Source organism: Numenius arquata, chromosome Z (assembly GCF_964106895.1).
Source record: "Numenius arquata chromosome Z, bNumArq3.hap1.1, whole genome shotgun sequence".
NCBI classification, from domain to species: Eukaryota; Metazoa; Chordata; class Aves; order Charadriiformes; family Scolopacidae; genus Numenius; species Numenius arquata.
Genome location: NC_133616.1, coordinates 31816421 through 31838604, shown reverse-complemented (window position 1 = coordinate 31838604; position 22184 = coordinate 31816421). Strand labels below are relative to the sequence as shown.

Here is a 22184-nt window from a genome sequence, read left to right as displayed (position 1 = left end):
TCTGTAGCTCTTCCCTTGTCCACTGATGTAATGATTCCATCATAGAAGGCCACTAGGTTGGTCAGGCAAGACTTGCCCTTGGTGAAGCCATGCTGGCTGTCTCAAGTCACCTCTCTGTCCTCTGTGTGCCTTAGCATAGTTTCTAGGAGGATCCATTCCATGATCTTCGCAGGCAAAGAGGGGAGGCTGACAGACTGGTGGTTCCTGAGGTCCTCCTTTCCACCCTTTTTAAAAATGGGTGCAATGTTTCCCTTTTTCCTGTCACTAGGGACTTCACCGGACTGCCATGACTTTTCAAATACCATGGAGAGTGGCTTGGCAACTACATCAGCCAATTCCCTTAGAACTCCAGGATGCATCTTGTCAGGTTCCTTAGACTTAGGTATGTTCAGGTTCCTCAGGTGGTCTCCAACCTGATCTTCTCTTACAGTGGGAGGGACTTTGCTTCCCCAGTCCTTGCCTTGAGGTCCATCCACTCAAGAAGTGTGGGAAGAGAGGTGGCCAGTGAAGACTGAGACAAAAAAGTTGTTGAATACCTCAGCCTTCTCATTGTTCGTTGTTACTGGTTTGCCAGTCTTGCTCCTCAAGGTGGGGCACACCTTCTTTGACCTTCTTTTTCTGGCTGACATACCTGTAGAAGCCCTTCTTAGTATTCTTTGCATCCCTTACCAAGTTCAGCTCCAGCTGTGCCTTGGCCTTCCTGACCCCATCCCTACACAACCTGGCAACACCCCTATACTTTTCCCAGGATACCTGACCCTGCTTCCACTGCCTGTGCATCTCATTCTTGCCCTTCAGTTTGACCAGCAAGTCTCAACTCAGCCATGCTGGTCTCTTGCCTTCCTCTCCTGATTTCTTACACCTGGGCGTCAAGAGATCTTTTGTTCTATGTAAAGTGTCCTTAAAGATCTGCTAGTTCTGTTCTGCTCCCTTGTCCCTGAGGGTAGTTTCCCAGGGGTTCCTATTGACTAACTCCTTGAACAGCTGGAAGTTTGCTTTCCTAGAATTCAGGCACCTGACTTTACTCTTCGCCTGACCCATATCCCTCAGGACTGTGAACTCCACCAGTGTATGATCACTGCAGTGCCAGCTGCCTCCAATCCTGATGTAACCAATCAGATCACCTGTGACGGTGACCATCAGGTCCAACATCACATCCCCTCTGGTAGGTCTTTCTACTACTTGGCTTAAGAATTTATCCTTGATGCATTCCAGGAGTTTCCTGGATTGCCTACAGCTTGCCATGCTACTTTTCCAGCAAGATGTCAGGGTGGTTGAAGTCCCCCAGCAGGATGAGAGCCTGCGAGCACGATGCCTCCTGTAGCTGGAGTAAGCAGGCTTCATCAATAGGCTCTCGTTGATCACATGGCCTGTAGTAAACACCCACCACAAAGTTCCCTTTGTTGCCTTGGTCTCTTAGTCTTATCCATAAGCTTTCAACCTGCTTGTGGCTATTCTTCAGAGATAGCTCTTCATGCTCTATCCATTTCTTGATGTAGAGGGCAACCATTCCATCCGTCCTTCCTCGCCTGTCCCTCCTGAACAGAGTGTAGCCATTGATAGCAGCACTTCAGTCATGGGATCCATCCAACCGAGTTTCAGTAATAGCAACTAGGTCATAGCTTTCTAGCAGCACTGTGGCATCCAACTACTCCCGTTTTTTGCCCATGCTGCATGCATTGGTGTGGAGGTACTTCAGCTGGGCTGTCAGCCGTGTCACCTTTTTAGAGGAGCACACCTTAATTCCCTTTGAGGTATTTCACCAATGTTTTTCTGTTGGCTCCTATTACCTCAGGAGCCCCTGGCTTATCTCCGTAAGACTTCAAGTGTGCTCCAATGTACACAGCATGTCTCAGAGAAACAGGCTGATGGCCCTCACTAGCACCCTGTCCCTCTAACCTTGATGTGTCATCCCATAGCTTGTCATGGGCAGGCCTGACAGCCCAAAGGCAGCCCTTTCCCCTTCAAGTCTAGTTTAAAACTCTGTGAATCACCTCTGCTAGCTCATGAGCAAAGACCTTCCTCCCTCTTTGAGAAATCCCATCTGATGCCAGCAAGCCTGCTGCCTTGTAGACCATCCCATATCAAAAAACTCCAAAGCTGTGACACCAGCCACAGAGCCATGTATTAATAGACTGGGTCCATCCTGTTTCTTCCAGTATCACTGCCCGCAACTGTGAGGAGAAAGGAAAAAATTACTGGTGCTCCAGATTCCCTTATCATCCGTGTCCCAAGGCTCTGAAGTCTCTTTTTGACTGCTCTTGGACTACATGTTGCAGTTTCATTGCCACCCCCATGAAAGAGCAGTAATGGGTAACAGCCCAATGGCTGTACCAGGCTAGGAATTTTCCCAGTGATGTCCTTAACCTGGACCCCAGTGAGGCAATGGACACCCCTAACAGGAGGGTCTGTCCAGCACATTGGACACACCTACAACTATAACCCATCTTTTCTTCCTTGTGGAGGTGGTTGTGATACAGCGGGTAGGCCTTTCTGACTTTGGCAACACCTCTGGTGTAGACAAACTATCATCTACATCATCAATTGACTGACCTTCCACATCCAGAGTCTCATACCTGTTGTACAGAGGGACCTGGGAAGGCTGGGCGGGCAAGAAGAGGGTTCACCTGCCACCCCAAGTGTAGACTTGCCTCCATTCACTCCTTTCCTTTAAGTTACTGTCTTCTGCCTGGTGGGGGAAGGATACAGGATCCCCTTGATCTTGTGTTTTTCCTGGCGGTTGTTACTCTTTCTATATCAGGGAGGGCAAAGCATGGTTCCACCAGTCTCTCTCTTTCTCGGACACCCTGATGCTCCTTAGCCTTTCTACTTCCTCTTGTAGCTCTACCACCATGCTGAGCAGATCACCAGCCATCACAGCTTTCCTAACTACTGCCTTTCATTACCAGTGAAAGGCTCAGGCACTCCCTGCAGCCTGAGACCTGGACGGCTGCATGTTTTTGTTGGAGCTCTGGCTGGCTGGTCACATCCATTCTGGTGAGTGCACAGGACATAGCTTTCCGCCAGGTGCATACCATAGCTAAGCTTCTTCTGGGACGGTGACGATCACCAGTGGAACTGACCTTTTGAACTGGCAGGGTGATGATGCCCTTCCACACAAACTGCCATGGAAACTGATCCACCAGACCCTGGTTGCTCACACTCCCCAGGCTGCTTTGTATAGGTGTGGAGGTGGCCACGGTTCCTCTGGCAACACCTAGGCCTCATCAGCATCTCCTATGAGAGCTGCTGGCTCCTGGCAGGTCTCTCTGCTGCCCTGGCATTTCCCTGCCTCAGGAAACCCCACTGTGCACCAAGATCTGCTGCTCCCCTGCGGAGCCGGCCAGCTCCAGAGCAGCTCGCTTCAACAACTGACTTACCCAACACTGTAACAAGACTTTTTATCAAACCCCACAAGCTATCACTTTGCTTATATACTGTGTTTCCCTTTTCAAGTTTGCTGCTCAAAATCTGCCATTTAGCAGATATTTGAAAAGTTTGAAGCTTTGTGTTCAGATAAGAAGCAATTTCATTGCAAATTAAGAAACACAGAATTATCTGAAGTCACCAAAAGCTCTGAGTTCTGTAGTCCAAACCTTCCCTAACAAGTTGTAACCTGCTATGGAGATTTATACATTCACATTCCTAATTATTTTAGAATAGAGATATACCAAGGAATTGCAATATAGAAATTCATGTGCTTTATAACCTTTCCATAAAATAAATAAATACTACTGTTTATATCTACAATACAGCACCAGCACCTATACTAAAAGCTGAATTTGAAAAGATTGTTTACTGCTACTCTAATTTTAAAAATATTATTTTTAGTTCACACTGGTGAAGTTAGTCTTGATACACTTTCATTTAAGTATTTTAGAGCCTTATTCAATACCCTCATTCTTAAAATTTCTCTATATTAGACTGTCTTGTTCAGCAGTGTGAACTCCTTCACAGTTAAATATCTGGGTCTATAAACTCTTTACTCGTTCCATTTGAAACATCCTCTTTTTCAGTATTTAAAGGATCTCAGTATTATTCAATGCAACAATCTGACCTTCCAATCAAATGTTAAGTAGAGCAAGGAAATTCTAAATCCATAACAAATTCTATACCTAAGAAATCCGAATGATATAAAAAAAATTCTGTGAAACAGAAATCAGTGACACAGAAATACAATAAAGAGTATTTCTAGGATAACTTTTCCCCAGTGACACTTGCCATTTTGACATTTTCTAAATTAAATATATCAACCTCCTAATGATAAAAAAACCCAAACCAAAGCAAAACCAGAATTAAAACTTTCTAAATTTTCTCATTTTTTAAAAGCTTGAAAAATAAATGAATTCAAGTTTTAATTAAAACTAAATTTTTTGGCTTTCTTTAATGTTCTGTGTAAATTTTAAAAATCATTCCACATTTTCATAAAGCACTACAATTTTTCAAGTTATAATGCACCTATAAAGCTCTAAAGAAATCCCAGATCTCTAATAAATCTTCCTATCCTCAGTCAAAACATTAATCAAAAAACATTAGGTGAGCTGTTGGTAAGCTCTGAAACATGACTAAAAGTGACTGAACATTCATAGTCATTTCATGACTATGAGCATTCCTCCTTCTTTAAACCCTACAGAATAATTACATAAGTTTAAGGTCTTCCTGCTCAAAGTTCTTCACTGACTAGGAATCAGCAGAGGGAAGCGTCATTTCAGCTCAGATGCATAAACCTAAGCATAGTGGAAATTTCCACAACAAATTTGATATCACAGAAGACAGCTTTTAGAGAACCAGCTTAAGACTGGAACAAATTCACTCAAGAACTAAGGGTCACATACTATCTTAACTGCTTTCCACTCCCAGGGCACAGCATGTCCTATCAACATTTCTTCCCCAGAATGATTTGTTATAAACAACCTGGAATGCCTGCACTTAAAAACTAAAAAGAGGGAAGAAAATATCCTGTAAAAAATTGCTACAACAACATACTTAGAATTTTCACCACTTGGCAAAAAGATAAGGTAGTATAAATACTTGTTTCATAACTTCCTGAAAGGGTCTCTGATGCCATGATGAGAGACCTGAAAAAAGATCTACCAAAATAAAATGTAATAAAAGCACTCAGTCAGCACTTGGATAGTACTAATTCATCTTACTGATTTGAAAGGAAAGGATCTTTGAAATACCTGGAACACCATGGTAACTATATTTACACAGAATTTAATTCCAGCCCATTAAAATTTTAAAGCAATGGCTACTTAGGTTATGCATCTTCTCCCTTTTGCTGAGATATAATGCTCACTTTAAAATTTTCTCTGTTTTGTTTCAAACAATAATGATTAAGGTCAAAAATATTTAGCCATTAGCTCCTTTGCTTACAAACGCCTCTACATTTAAGATTCTGTACTGAAAGGTGGCTCAATCCCTGCTTTCTGATCTTCAATTTGATTTACTTTTTTTTTAAAAAAAAAGGGAGAAAAATAAGTTTGCAATATTAACCCTCCTTTCATACAGATGAGATATATTGAAAGCTTACCAAGTCTCATCCATAATCCCATTGACGGCTCACTAACCATTTCATCACACTCGACAAGAATCTTGATCTTAATTTTCCTCTTTTAAAGTAATCTGTTAGCAAGGGAAAAGTATCTAATGTATGTCCCTTATTTAGATGTTGCTTTCCTGCTCCTGTGATCTCTACGCTTTCATTTTGTTTCACATATTTGAAAATCATTATGAAACAGGGCTGAATCACATATATTTGGCAATACTTGAACAAATGTTTGTAATTTAGTAGGAGCGTCTAGGATGACACAAAGCTCTGAATTATACAAATGTTTGGTCAGCAAGTATTCCTCTGACACCTGCTTGCATCCTAGTCAAAATTAATCAACTGCATAAACAGGGAAGGAAAGTCTTGAAAAGTAATAGCTGCAAATCTCACCCAGTGAACAACCATTTGCAGTGTTTATTGCTGCTTCAAAGTAACACATCAGGGATCCTTTCAAACTTACTATATTCTTTGGCATTGTCACACAAACTGGCTAAAAAAATAGCCCCCCAAAAAACTAAACCACAATAACAGAAAAAAAAAAAAATATGTGGTACGGTTGTGCCATTCATTTACAGTAAATCAATACAGTAATGCAGCAGCAAAGACACAAACCTGCTGGCTGTCTTATCTCTGCTGCTGTCATTAACTTTGGAAACAACCATTCAAGTAAAACAAGCGTCCATTTATGATTAGTGTCACAGTCATATGTTCTCTAATTAAAAAAAAATAATAATCCATATTGGTATATCAAAGAGATTAATATGTTCCAATAAAACCTACAATACTTCCGAAGAGCAGGAATCCAAAAGACACATAACATATATAGCATGAATGCTGTGCTGCATATTCATGTTAAAATGTATAAAACCAGCTGAGCTATTGAATAGCTTTTTGTGCATTTTTCCAGACACAGCAAATTTGTGGAATTGATAGCAAGTGAATAAAGCCCTTCTGCCTTTTACAAATGGAGAATCACATTTCTCAGATGAACAAAAAGAGTTTCGAATCCTGAAGGCAGAAGTTTGAAGTACATTATATAAATGACTTTATGATGACAGGTTTTAAAACAGAATGGAAGGTTAGGACAGCTCTGATCCCTAACCTGATCGGAGTGGGTTGGGGGAAATAAAAATCTTGAAATTAAATGGCATGAGTGAAATCTTTCTAGCTTCATATACTTTGTTAAGTTTCCGAAAGAAATACAAAGAATAATGCCAATATATATCAAATAGTTACTTCCCCCTCTGTGTGAGCTGGAGAAATGGAATCAAAGGAATTTGATTTTCTTAAGCTTCCCTTATTCTAAAAGCCAATATTAACTGTATATGTATAGGAATATGTGTGTGCATGTACATTTATATGCATGTAAAAGCAGTGCAACTATGAATCTTTGAGCTTACATGTGGGAAAATGAACACTCAAAGTAAAACTAAGGGATAGCAGATTTTTTCTGTGACACATTCAGTAAACTTTTAGTTCCTATAAGCGTAAGTTTCCCATTAACTTAACAAGGCACATTCAGCAGAGAGCTGTAAATTTTCAATTTCTATTTAAAAGCTATCCGATTTCTACTTGCTATAATGAGATAATTTCTACCGTGACTAGTTAAAGAAGTAGATGGGATTATTGCAAACAGAAAATTCCTAAGGGTAAAAGAAACTCATATGATCGTTATCTCAAAGGCAACTTTCACAGTGACCACAGTATTTTTCAGATAGGTGGGATGTCTTAAAACTATGATGCTGAATCGCAAAATGTACATTATAGGCAGCTCTGACTAGGATAAGTCTACACTGCAAGTTGTGTTATAGGAGCAAAATTAAATAGCCAGGAAAGAGAGTTCAGTTATAAAAAGAAAAGACCTTTCACAAGGATAGATATACTTTTACATGATGGTCTAAAAGCAAAAGACTCCCAACCAAAGGACATCTGCAATCTAAGTCAAGCCTTATTACTTGGAAGAGATCTGGAAGTTCTCCAAAATCATGTAAGTGGTGCCTAGCTGCAAGACTCTAGTTCCTGTGTCATTAAGGAATTGATATTTAATATTGCAGAAGAAAACCAACAAGCTATAGACCAGATGGTTAGCTGAGTATCATACAGAATCAGGAAATAAGAATAATTCTTCTATTTGTTCCACTCCCTCCAGTCATCATTTCTGTGGCTAAGATATTGCCTTAACATTAAAAGATAAGGCAGAGAGCTATAATTCCATTAAAGGGATTACAAACACGAGACACCATGCAAAGGACAAAAGGTTCACGAGTGTCTTCCCCAGGATAACTAGGTCTTCAAAACAAAGATTCTATTTGCAATGGCTTCTTTATTTACAGCCCTGTTCAGTTGAACTCGCACAAGAACACATCTCCTACTATTGCTCAAATGTCCAAAAAGCAGAGGAATATATAATTTTTCAAATTTAGTTTAGGATATTTTCCACAGTCTCTATTTGTGTTCATATACCCATACATCTGCCCAGTTTCACAACATTACATTCTATGCAATATGAAGTTAACATACTAATTACTCATTTTATGAACGTTACACTGATTTATGTGTGATTTTGTTATGGCACTTTTGGAAAACCCACCTTCTCTGCTGAAAAAACAGACAGTAACTGGTTGTCCACCAAGAGAACTTACTGTCATACAGTGTCACTCTGTAACATATAGGTTACTGGAGAAACTGGAAGATGATGTAGGCTGCAGTGCCATCATTACAACGTTGACATCGCTTTATGACTTATATTTGTCAGACTTGGACAGTCTAGTCTTTCAGCTTGCCAAGTGCCCTGCTGTGATAAGGGGCAAGGAATAAGTAAGCTGCTTAAGTTCAGAGCTGACAAGACAGATGTAATGCTTGCTGGTAATGAAAACAACATCCAGCCATTCCCGAAGACCACACAGTTAAACATACTGAACGCGCCTAGCAAACGATCTCACACTACAATGTATATAGCAGAAAATATGCCACTCCTCCAGTGACAAAATGTTGTTCTCTGTCATTTGGGCAATTTAGAACACTCATCTATAGTTCAAGCTGTGGCTATCTAAGAGACCATACCTTTTTTCACTAACAACAGGATGCAAAACAAAACAGCAGGATGAAATAAATGTCTTTTAAAAGAGCACACTGTAAACAAAGGGAGGACAAATCACCAGTCCCTAAAATAATGTGCTGGTTTTCTAACAATAAAACTTATCTAAAGCAGATACCTCATCCTTTTTCATGGAAACTGCATATACAGAAAGCTCACAGAGAGCTACTTCAACTCACAGAAAAAGGTAATCGCTGGCAGTAGATCAGCAATCATTCTTTAGTCTTTAAAATGAACATTAGTTTGAGTTACTTCAAGTCCCCAGAATTTGCTGCTCAAGTCAACTTACTACTTTCTTCAGCAGATCCTTACAAATATTACTTCAAATAGCAGTCAGCTTCCTAAAGGAAAACTAGTATCTGCTCATGTAGACAGGTTCTCAAGCCTATAACCTGCATTGGACCTTTTTCTCTTCAGGGAACAGCTCTGACAATAATGTTCCAAGAATCACCACAGCAATGCCTTGCGACACAGAATTTCAAAACAGAGTGACAGAAAAAAGTGGCTTAAAGTATCAAAAATCCAAACTCAATCTCTGAAAGCTAAACATTCTCATTGAACTGAGTTTCCAACTATTTTCAATTATGTCCAAATAATTAATTTAGCAATTATTTATCATTCTGTCCTTAAAACACACTAAATCCATAAAACAGCATGTAGCATAAGTAGCAAGTAGGAGGAGCTGAAAGCAACACTGCACCTGGAAAGCTATGATCTAATCACTGAAATCTGGTGGGACAACATCCATGACTGGAGCACTGCAAGCAAAGGCGATAAACTGTTCAGAAGGGACAAGCAAGGAAGGAGGGGTGGAGGGGTTGCCCCTATGTATAATAACAGATTAAATGCACAGATCTGTCTTGGAAAAACAGTGATGAACAGGTTAAGAGCTTATGGGTAAAAATTGAAGTCAACAAAGGAAACATCATGGTTGGTGCTTACCACCTGCCACCCAAGCAAGAGGACCCTGTTGATGAAGTGTTCTTACTTCAACTACAGGAAGTATCACACTTGCAGGCTCTGATCCAGCTGGGGAACTTCAGTCACCCTGACATCTGCTGGAAAAGCAGCACAGCAAACTGTAAGCAGTCCAGGAGGCTCTTGGAGAGCACTGAGGATAATTTCTTAATCCAAGTGATATACAGCCTAACCAGAGGAGAAGCATTACTGGACTGGTTGCTTACCAACACAGATGAACTAATTACAGAGGGCAAGATCAGTGGCAGCCTGGGTTGAAGTTATCATGCCCTCGTGGAATTCACAGTCTTGAGGGATATGGGCCAGGTGAAGAGTAAAGTCAAGATCTTGAATTTCAGGAGAGTGAACTTCCACGTGTCTAGGTTATTACAGCATGGGAGCTCCTGGGAAACCGCCCTCTGGGGATAAAGTAGAAGAACAGAGCTGGCAGCTCTTTAAGGACACTTTTCTTAGACCATGAGAGATCTCAGTTCCCATGTGTAAACAATCAGGCAAGGAGGGCGGGACACCAGCATAGCTGAGTAAGGACCTCCTGGTCAAACTGAAGCATAAGCAGGGAAATGCACTGACAGTGGAACCAGGGATACATATCCCAGCAAGAATATAGGGGTGCTACCCAGATATGTAGGGATAGGATCTGGAAAGTAAAGGCAGAGTGGGAGCTGGTTTTGGCAAGTGATGTAAAGAATAGTAAGAAGGGCTTATATGGATATGTTGGTCAGAAAAGGAAGATTAAAGAAAATGTACCCACTCCCCCAATAAATAAGACAGAACTAATGGTAACCAACATGGGGAACTCAACAACTTTTTTTGCCTCAGTTTTCACTCTTCCCACATCTCTCAAGTCCCTGAACTTCAAGGCAGGGACTGGGGGAACAAAGTCCCTTCTACTGCAAGAGAAGATCAGGTTCAATACCATCTGGTATTACTGTACCCAAATACTCAAATCATATTTGCAAGTAGACTCTGATCTTTAAATCATATAAGCACTTCTGAAAGCTTTATCAGGAGAACTAAATAAATGTAAGTCAAAAGAAAAGTAAATAAATTCAGCAGTTTTATAATTTTTTTTTAGATTTAGAATGTTATAAAAAAATCTTTTTTTCCTGATGTCAAGTAAAACCATTTAGATAACTCATGATCCTCATGTTATTCAGATACTACTTTGTGCTGTCATCAAACTATTAGAGCTCAGAGCATTACTGTCCATTTGTGTGCGGACACAAGAAAACCACACACATAATCTCACTTATACACAAACACATATTGCATAGTCTGATACGAACTTCAAAACATAGACCTGACTCTATCAGACCTACGCATCTTATTACGGACTATTAATCATTCAGAACTTGAAATATTTCTAAGGATTTTTATAGGAAAAATCCATTTTCTTGAGCATAAAGTCCTCTCTGCAAGTAAGAATTTCAGAGGACTAGTTAACATTTTTAACACTCGGCTTTGATTCTTACAGACATGTCCACGTCTTCAAACATTATTTACAGTCACACATATCTAACATTTTCCATATTTTTTGTAAGACTTTATAGTATGGTACCACTGCAAGATACAAATTTGACAGTTTGCAATAGGATCTGCTCAACGTAGCAAATTATTCTGACAGTAAGTACTATGCAGGCAGCAGTGTACATTCTTCTAACATACATATTAAAAATCTTATGAACACTGTGACTAAAGCATATACACTAAATTGTATTTTGTACATGATTACAAGTCAGTAATTTTTTTAATGAATCATGTATTGCAGTAATCGACTATTGTATAATTTTTAGTTGAACATTTTTTTAAGTTAAAAAATGTGCTATTTAAAGCTATTTCATTAACAGTTTTAAAACAATTGGAAATGTTTTAAAACCTGTCTCAAGATTTCTGTCTATTTTGCTCTCATTGCCTGTGAATGAGCGCAATGAGCTAGTTAGTGCATGAATTTATGTATGTTATAATGATTCTCCTCAATTGTCCTTCCAGCAATATTTTTGGAAATGTTGAAAAGTAATCAATACCTCTTTGTATTACCAGAAATGCATAGCAACACTGGAATACATCATTACAAGTGTTTCTTTACTCTTTCACAAACACAGCTGCAGTAGTTCTACTGCCCCACTGTAGTTTAACAAATGCATTTCATTACAAATTAGAACACAGAAGATGAGCAGTGTCCTCAAATGTCTTTAATTCTTTTTTAGGTTTCATCCATCATTAAAATAGAATGACAGGCAGGAGAATATTTGCTCGTTCTTTTAAAAGCTCATACACATTTTTGCTTTGATTCCATTCTTCAGTGGCATACCGCAGAGAAACCTCTGTATTTTCAGAATTGATGTACCTTTCAAAACTATAATCTTTGGCTTTCAAGCCCACTATTATTTGCCTTCAGGTGCAAATTTTAAAGTGTATAGGCTTCTAAAAAGAACTTTATGGCTTCAGCTAGATACTGAAAGGCTTGTAGATCAGTCATCATCACAGTGTAAATTTTCTTTCAAAATAATGTTCCTCACTCAGAGTACACTTGTGCTTATACTCGGTTCACTTGTCAAATACAAATTCGAGGTCATCAAAAGCTTCAGGGCAACTTCAGCTATTCCAAAACTCATTTTCTACCTCTATTTTGTTGGAGAAATAGGATTTCAAATGTAAAAATAATAGGAAATGCTACAGATAAAGAAACAAAGGCATATTATGTGCATGTTTCAGTACACCATTGCAGTGACTGTCTGTTAGGACAAAGTCAATCCAATCTTCAAGCATTTTAGAACACCAAAAATATCAGAAGCAGATAATGTATTTTGCAACTGAGTTGATATGTATTCTATTCAAAACATGATTTTAGAGATGACATCTTAAATATATAGGTTTAGGACCAGATGCAAATAATTCTGTTTAAATATTTCTTTTGTAACAGATGAAGCATTTAAACACTCATTTACAATTCCTACTGCTCATTAGAAATCACATGTCTCACTGGGTAAATGACACTAGGGTCAATATTCCCTGTTGGCTTGGATTCCTTGGCCATATAATAGTAAGAGTTTCTATTTAATTCTATTTTTAAGTCCTATGTTTTATTAAAATAGAATGACAGACAAGTGAGTACTTATTTTTTCCTTTAAAGGCCAAGTTTATGTTTGAGAGGTCAGTCTAATTTTTTCATCTCGAGAGACCTTTTCATGCAGCTAGAGGTCATATTTATAATTAGAGCTGAGTAATTAACACTCTTTTGAAAACAAAGACTATCTAGCTACTTGGGGAAAAGCTTTTCCCTTCCCAAACTAAAATAAAATTTTATCATTGAGTTTGACACAAGCAGGAATCCACAGTTTGTTTTCTATGACCCAAAGCCTCATACATGTAAATAGTCAAGGCAAACAGGTTTTCAGAAGCAGGAGTTTACACCTAAGCTTCTCTTGGAGAATTAAGGACAAATGGAACAAGACAAAAATAAAATAAATAAATGAAATAAGTAAAGCCAAACTCAGCTAGAAACCTAAGCCTTATCTGCTTTGGGTAAACTGTTAGATGCTGTAAAACTGTGTTGGGATGGCAGCTGACACACCACACTCATTCATGGCAAAACTTTTCCTCCAAATCATACACTTATTCCAAATTGTCACCAGCTGACACTCTGCATATGTTTTTAGACAAATGTCATGTGGTACCCCTCCATACCATCACTTCTCACCAACTTTGCCTCCCTTTTATCTGCTCCTAACATTTTCACTGTGATTAAGCAGTATTTAAGGTTTTTATTTCCTGTCTCTTTAAGCTTTCTTATATGTCTGTTAAATTTGGAGACCACTGGAACAGAAACCATCTGAACTAAGTGTCTACAAAGCAGCTAGCATACTGTAGTTTATGTAAAACATTGTTTTAAAATATGTGACATGGTAAGGTATATCAATCCAGCCATTTCATTTTAGAACTGTGCATAAACATCTGAATTCCTTGTTTCCTAGCTTAATTACCACAAATTGTCATTCCACATGACTACTGGGACTCCAAGTGTCTGACGGATGTGACTACCCAGGCTGAATCTAAAATAAAGTCTGACTCTCTGACATCAGATACCAGGACAACCTCATTTTCCCATTCACATAAGTTTTAAAAAAAGAGAAAAGGTACAGTCACAGAGAGGTAAAGTGGAGAAACTATAGGCTATAGCATCTTTGTGGGATGCCCTCTACACTAAGGTTGCCTGGGAGGCCTCTTGTTTTCAAAAAGTCAACTAGGGTCTATAAATATCATGGATGTACACCCCTAAAATGTAAGTGATGATATAACCTGTTTTATTTTAACCCAGAACGTACCACATTTTTTTCTTTCACATTCCCCTATGAAAGACAAAGTATGAAATTTTCTATTAGTATTGATTTTGACTGTTTTCATGCACCAGCATTAAGGAATAATTTTCAAAAGAATTAATTTTTAATGAACATTTCACTGTCATGTAAATTTTCAGCAAGGATGGAACATAGCACATAACCTATTGAAAAAAGCTAGGGAAATACGAAAACATTTTGGCATTCCATAAAGACCCACTAAGTTGCAAATATGTCACAGTTGCATAAAACAATTTTAAGGCTATGAGCTATTGTAAGCATAATACAAATATTGATTTTTACTTTGGAAGAAATTAGTATATACCACATATTTAATAATGGAAAGATTGATAGGATACACACTGATTCCAACCCGAAATGTCTAGTGAATTAAAACTATTTAACAGCAATCAGTATACATACTAGCTAAGCAATTAAAAACAGGCTACCAATATGTTCATGTTTGCACAGATGTTATTTAATTTGTCAAAAATAAAACATTGACTTTTTATTTCCTGTGATATTCCTTTATAGTTGCTACAATAAAGAAAGTGCCAGCTCAGCCTCTACAGATCTCTGAAATCGGTAGATGTTCTGCTTATTTGGGTTTCTTACCATTTCAGAGAGAGACGTGAAGGCGGAGAAGGAAGAAAGGAGAAGGGGATGGAGGAAGGGGGAGGAAGGGGACAGAAAGATAAATGTTTAAAACAATTAGAACTATTTGCTCGTACATTGTAAGATCTAGTTCTGGTTTGGCTGCACGCTAGAATGTCATCTATTCTTTTATATTTGTTTTCTATTGTTTTCCGCTCATTTAAAAAAATTCAACAAAACACACCCCAAATTTTATAAAGCAGAGATGGCATAGTAGGACAGCTCACATTTATTAGCTATCCGATGCTTAAACATAAACAGCATTATAAAGATAGGCCCAAAAATGTTTGGTTTGTTTTTGGTTTTTTTTTAATGTATTATTGAGCTTATGAAGGCTCAATATCAACAGAATATGTACAAAACTTGCCTTTGCTTACACAATGAACGTTATCTGGCTTTGAATGATGGAGACTGATGAACAAAATTATCCTTAACCTAACAAGCCAGATAGCTGTGAAGCAGGAACTGGCCACTGAAGATCATTATAGGTGATTCCTACAACTTCAAAGGGGAAGACTGGTCCAAATCAATTGCTCGCAGATTCCCAGAGCTAACATCGAAGTGTGAACCACTCAGTATGCTTTTACAGAAGTTAACAGCAAGACAGGTGGTATCAGCTCTCTACTCCAAAGTATAGAGTATATGACAATGGAGAGGAATGAAAGGCAAGAATGGAACTGGGGCCAAGGTGGGGGAAGAAGTGACAGGAATTCCTGAAGAAAGAAAGAGAATTAATTTGGATATAATTCCTGGGGTTCCCCCAAGGCAAAGATCCCAGTGTTAGCAGGTACAAGAGCATAATTCTTATTCTGCAGCATCAACAGTCAGAAAGGGAAAATTAAAATAAGGACCACATTTGATTTGAGAATGATGTGGCAAAAATACACAAGGTTAATGACAGTAACCTCTTTAGAGAAGTAGGAACCTCATGTTTCAAGAAACAAGAGAAATAATTTACAGAAAGTATATAATACAGAGTGCTTCAGAGAAAATATGATGTATCCATATTTTCTATATAATATCATATCATATCTATTTTTTAATTATTTTTTTTTAAATACAGAATACTATGATGTTATTCAGGAGACACAGTTTAGCTAGGATATTCACTGTGAAAGACAGTGGAGTAAAATGATCAGATACAGAAACTTATTTGCAACAAAAGCCAAAATGTAAAAGCAGAGACTGCTGGTCATTTTAGAGCAGATTTCTCTCTGCTCTTTTACCCAAGCAGCAGCATTTTATTGGTCTATTGACACTAAATCATTACAGAGCCTTTTGAAATGGTCAAACTGCCTGCTTCCCTTAAATTAGTACAAGCCTAGCTATTTCATTATAAATTCAATGTCAGAAACTAAGTCTTGGAAAAGAAAGGTTAAATGAGCCAAACCAGGATTACAGTGATTCCTTCTCTCACAGTAAGGCTGTCCACTACCTGCAGCAATACTGCATTTATGGCTGTTATAAAGTACCCTGCCTCTCATTTTTATTGTATTCAGCTGAGTTCCTTCATCACAACATTCATTCCACTCAAGTATACAAACTCTTTTACTTTAAAAAACAGCATTAAGGAAAGCAAGTACTATATTTCTAAACATTCAGGGACTCACAGGAGACCAAAAGAGTATATACGGTTTAATATAATCTGTAGTGCTTCAGTGTCATTTCACATTGAAGGAGGCTTCAAGAACTGAAAAAGCACTAAGGACTAGCAATCATCTATCAACTGAATAAAAGAATAGAACCAAAAGCTCTCAGTTATAAATAACTGATTAACATAATTGCTTTATATTCAGCAGAAATGACCTAGGAACTGTAAACCATGTAACTTCATGAATTTTGGCTCCATACCTTCATAATCAATAATTTAAAACTAATTCAAGCCTTCTCCAAAAGGCTCCTATTTTTCTTATACAGTTCAAGTCACGGACAGCCCAGAGAATGGTAAATTAAACAATTAACAAATTCCAACAAGACACATGTCACTGACTGTTTAAGATCCTAAAAAACTAGGACTGAACATGTTAAATTAATTCTCAGTCCTTCTACAGGTTTTATTTTTTTATAATAAGTTACATATTCTCTTTAGAAATGTGTTTTATGCTATTTTTAAAAGGACATGTGAAAAACAAAATTTAAAAACTTTGACCAAAAATTTAGAATAGATTACCATTTGAAGGACAGGCTATCTCCATTTAAACTAGTCTAAATTCCATCTCCACATTTAGAAATACAGTTACAAACACAAAAAATAATGAATTAAATGAAATCAAGATGTAATTAAAAGATGAATAATTCAAAATGAGCATGTATAAGGTCAGGTAGATCAAGAACCACTTTGAAAATAGCGTGGGGCTGACCCAGAAAACTGATGGTATCTTTCCTTAAGATTTTGAATGGGCCACTAATCACTTTCTATCAGATGACATCACAGTAATGCACATGCTGACAAATTAACACATGTAACACATCACAGAAAATACTGTTACATTGCACTTATGCGTATCTTTTGTTTGTGTACATCAACCTTCTTGAATGACACTGTTATTCTAGATGTAACACAGGGTGCAACTGGTAGTAGCTGATGCCTTTTTATGTTTTTTATTATGTTATTTATGCTTTTATGTTATTTATGTTTTCCACCAGCGTTTGAAATTCCTCATGAAAAGGGATTTTTTTCATCCAATGTAATGTGTGATCTGTTTTGTGTACATTTTTCAACACCCAGATGGTAGAAATACTACGTAACAAACAGATCATACATCCTTTTACTTTCATAAATAGTTCCTTGAGGCAAAAATACATAATAAAAAGACCTCACAAACATGTACTCTGTGATACTCCCAGTCTGTTTGGGTTTCAACACTTTCATCACCAATACAGTTCCAAAACTGAAACTTTCACAGTTGACACTGGTCAAGTTTGTTATTCTTCTTTTGGGGGAGGGCAGGTTCAAACTTCTTTTAGTAAAAAAACAAAGGCAGTGGTTAATGAATTGAGACAGTGTTAATGAATTGCCATTATATGTAAAAAAGCCCATCTTGATAAAACCCTGTAAATTTATTCCTTACCTTAAGCATAGTTTACTGCTCTGTACCTGGCAATAATCACCACAATTCAGATTTTTAATACATTTCAAATATTGGAAAAACTTAATAGCAAAGAATATATGAAGCATATATGAATATACTACTCACCAATTTTAATCTTTGCAAAGGTATTCTGCCAGTGTCTATCGGGGTACGTTCTGTGACATTACCAAATCTGACTTCTGGGATGGCAATTGCACACATTACGTGTGCCCACCTGTGAAAAGTGGCAAGTCAAGAATACCACCAAAAAAACCCATAGATATACAAGTGTTTAAGGTGTTTTGTTACCTGCTGTGTGTTTTTTCCTAAAAGGCAACCATCTCTAGACACTTCCTTATTGGGATTTCCTGAGCTTCTTGGAAAAATATTTTAAAAACCTTACAACACATAATTTGTGTAAACATAATTTCAGCCTGGGGTTTTATTGCAACATTTTTTTAATCATCTTTGATGTACAATTTATTAAGTGCAAAGGTTTTGTAGTTGTGCTATCAGGGTGCATATGTAAAAGACCACGCTATTTGATTTATGTGCGATTTATCACCTACAGCATTTTGGACTAACATTAGTCAGACCTGAATAACTATTCCTAGGCAACACACATGATCACAATCAGTCATACATCTATTGAACCGTAAAACAAAGTACATTATCAATACCTTCTGTTTACAGAAACGAAGGCAAAGAAGTAGCAAATTGGTCAGGCTATCACTGTAATGCCCAACATGAACTGGATCCCCTTTAGCAGTGAAAGCACCTGTCAAGTGCCTAGGACATGTGCAACTTCAGGAAATACGTCCGACATGTCCAGATGATGCTATGTACCTCCTATACTCATCAGAAAGCACTGCTATATTCTCTAAATGCTGGTTCAATACATAAATCTCAAAATAAGAAAGGCTACATGAAACTAAAGAAGTCTGATACTAATATTAAAATTGCATATTATATGAAGTAAAAGAGAAGCTAATGATATTTTTATTAACCAAGAGTAGACTTTGAGACTACTGCTAAAATCCTTTTTGGGATAGACAACTAGTAAATCTGAAGAAAGGGAAACATTTTCATTCCTTGACTCATATTTGCTGTATTCTCAGTCATTCATTGCACATTTTTTCTCTTTACAATATTTGCTTTTTTGAAGCCCTGAATGCCATCCTCACTCCACTTTCTGTACACCTCCAAAGACACACATTACATGAGCATCTTAGCAGATTAACACAAATGCAGGCTGCAGCTAAAAGAGATAGAAGGTGATGCAGCAGAATGGAAATAATTTCTCTTCCCTGCACTAGTGTGGTGCTATTTCAATAACTCATCTTTGACAAAAATATCTGGAAAAGTATAATATGATATATAGAGACTAAACAAATTGCTGTCATGTGACTTTAAAGTTGTATTGGCGAAAGTGTGAAATAAGAGCTATATGTAAGGATGACATATCAATTAGCAAGTTATACAGTTCAGCCCAAATGAAAGCAGGTAAAGCTTGTAGATCTATCATCTTATTATGGTGACAGTTTTGTTTATGTTCTAACTTCCAGAAAACAGGCTTGCTTTGAGACTTTCTAACTTTTAGTAACACCCTTTTTCTTTTCATTGCTGCCTGCCTGCAAAACTACATTGTCTTACCATCTAAGCTTTATGAGACAGAAATGCTATAAATAAAATGCCTCTTCCATAAATCCTCACTCAAACCTTTATACTCTGACACCTCTCAACCCAACAGGACTCAAAACAATTGCTGTGTTCAGCTGAAAAGAAGGAATCTCAGCTCTCCAATATGGCAATTTGTTACCCACCACCACCCTCCCCGCACCATGTTTGATTCGTTAGCTTTTAAATCTAGGTAATTCTTATCATATACATCTCTAATCAGTATATGAGAGGGAAAGATGGAGGGAAGGGAATGCACATGTTGGATTTTACACTTGTTGGAGAAAAAAAAAAATATATAACCAGAAAACATTCTTCCAAAAACTCAAAAGTTCGGACTGATAACTAATGCTGAAAGATAGATGAATGACTCAACAATGCGTAGCAACAGTAAGGTGTTACAGAAACAGAAAACAAGAGTTGAATTACTTTTATAGAACTCTTATTTCATAAATCCATAACAGTAACCTACAGAGGGATATAATGCAAAACCAAAGACTTCAGGTATAGTTATGCAGAAAAAGTCATTTTCTGCAAACCGCTGTGGATTTCAGTTTCTTATGAAACTTTTCTAAAACACTTTAATTAATCTACAAAAAAGACATACATATTTTCAAAGACACAACATGCAATCTATCAGCAGTAAATATCAAAAGAGCATGACAACTTCTACTGGCATAACACTTTTGTAATTTTTCTATTTTTTTTGGTAAGAAAAGAAAGTAGCAAACTTAACAGAACTAAAAAGCAGCTGCGTATTTTCATGTCTTGGTCAAAATCTCCATTAAACTGGTTACAGTTTTAATGCCTTCTGAAGGTAAGATCTGGCCTGTAAGTTTCACGTAAAACCTTCTCCTAACTGGACAATTTACAAGTGTTATGCGACCAATTGCATAAATTGGTCATATAAAATTGATAAATAAATTCTTGCCTGGTAAGTAGAAGAGAATGTTGTAGTTAGATCATCTCTTACCACTGCATTCCAAAGGATTAAAGAAAGAGATATACATCATATGCTAAGTTACTAAAATAATTTAATCAATTATGAGAAGATTCAAAATGCATAAAGACTGTTCCACTATTGGGCTTGAAAAAATATTAAGCTCAACATTTTCCATTTTATCTGTTAGGGTTACTTGCCATAGTGTTCTGTCATCCAAATACAGAGAAAAATACTCATGCTGTTAATAGCATGATGTCAGCAACAACACTATTTTTGAAAGAGTATGACAGAAGTATATTTTAAAAAAAACACTTCAAAATCAAAAATTATTTTAATGTGATTCAAATTAATTAATTAAAAATACTGTTTCTAGAAGTTCAAATGTAATGTGTAATACCAAATTTTCAGGACCAAAGAAGAAAATACACTTTGCTGTTTGATAAGACTTGCCCATGCAAACAATGACAAATGAGCTCTCATTTACTTTCTTTACATAAAGGCCAGCAGAATAGAATTTGGAACAAGTCAGTGTATGCAAATACTAAAACAAATGCACATTTTAGCATCTAACTATTTCACAAAATGCCAATGGCACATTTCAACAGGAATAATTTCAATTCTGCAATGATTCAGCTTAAAGGAACACTGTCAAGTAATTAGGTTTAAAAATGGGAATGGATTGGGAATAAAGTTTAAAACAAGCACAGACAAACCCGAAGTATATATTACTTACTTATTGTCAGTAGTTTGCTTTAATGCACCACCTCTCAAATTGCAGAGACAACATTCCTAAAAATAAAAATAGTGTAGAAAAAAGTGAGCTTTATTGACTGATTACAAATCAGGTTTATTCAGCTGATCTTAAGGATATGTAAATTACTAATGTAATTAATTACTGGGTTACAACCTGCCACTTATAAGCATTGCATTTCATTACAGGAAAAATACAGGAATACAATAGCAAAAAGAAAAACAACTCAAAAGACCTAAAGAGAAAAAAATTTTAAGTATTACTCTTAAACAAAGTGACAGAATCACTTTGACAGTGATACCAAATACAAAGACATTTAATCAGTACTGCCACAGAAAGGCTAGAATTGCCATGCAGCTTACTAAGGTAAAACAAAGTAAAATGACACATAATTAGTTTAATAGAGGTTACCAAGAAACTGATTTACCAGTCATTGATTCAACTCAAGTACTTCCAAAACCTGCTTGCTCCTGACAGTTCTCAAATTTGTATACCTCCAGAATATGGGGCAGGTTATGCTTTTTGCAAGAGTTCCCTTTGCTGCAGTACACCTTCATTGCCTTGGTCTTCAGTACAACTCCATCTGCTTTCAGGGCACTCAGCAAGGCATATTTCATTGGTTCCCAGATAATATGCCAAACAAATAGGGCTTTTCCTACCTCTGCTTAAAACTGTGCCTTTGAAGAGACAAACAGGCTTTTCTACTTTCCAACCCTGCTCTCTCTTTACAACCCTTCTCTCTCTCTCTTCAGTCTCCTCCTTTCCTGAATCTATCTTTTCCCTTTTTTTTTTCTTTTTTTTTCTTTTTTTTTTCCATGTCCCTTCACAGGAATAGATAAGGAGGTGTTTCCAATGATGGTTATTTTTCTTCCTGCCTCCATTTTTCTGGTCTCTATAAAGAGCCAAACGCACAAAATTAAGTCAAGATATCCTGTGACTGTATACCTATACTCAGAAAGAGAGTTTGCCTCTTGAACCTCTAAATTTAAGTTGCCCTTGCAGGGCAAAAACAAACAAGCCGGAAAACTTCTCTGTCAAAGAGAGATCAAGTTAACACTTCATGCCATTCTGGATTCACATACCAAATTCAGTTTAATGTGCCACCTCATGTTTTAATTTCAAATC

At 37.2% G+C, this 22184-nt stretch overlaps 1 protein-coding gene across 1 annotated transcript in view; it reads right to left on the bottom strand.

Moving 5' to 3' along the window:
- The window catches only part of KDM4C (lysine demethylase 4C), a 261718-nt gene that overhangs the window by 56894 nt on the left and 182640 nt on the right, over nt 1-22184 (bottom strand). Inside the window, exons 16-17 of the mRNA XM_074166872.1 lie at nt 21042-21097; nt 17815-17923 (exon numbers count right to left, since the gene is read on the bottom strand). Coding sequence (XP_074022973.1) covers nt 17815-17923; nt 21042-21097 — 165 coding nt within the window. The remainder of the gene's footprint in view (nt 1-17814; nt 17924-21041; nt 21098-22184) is intronic.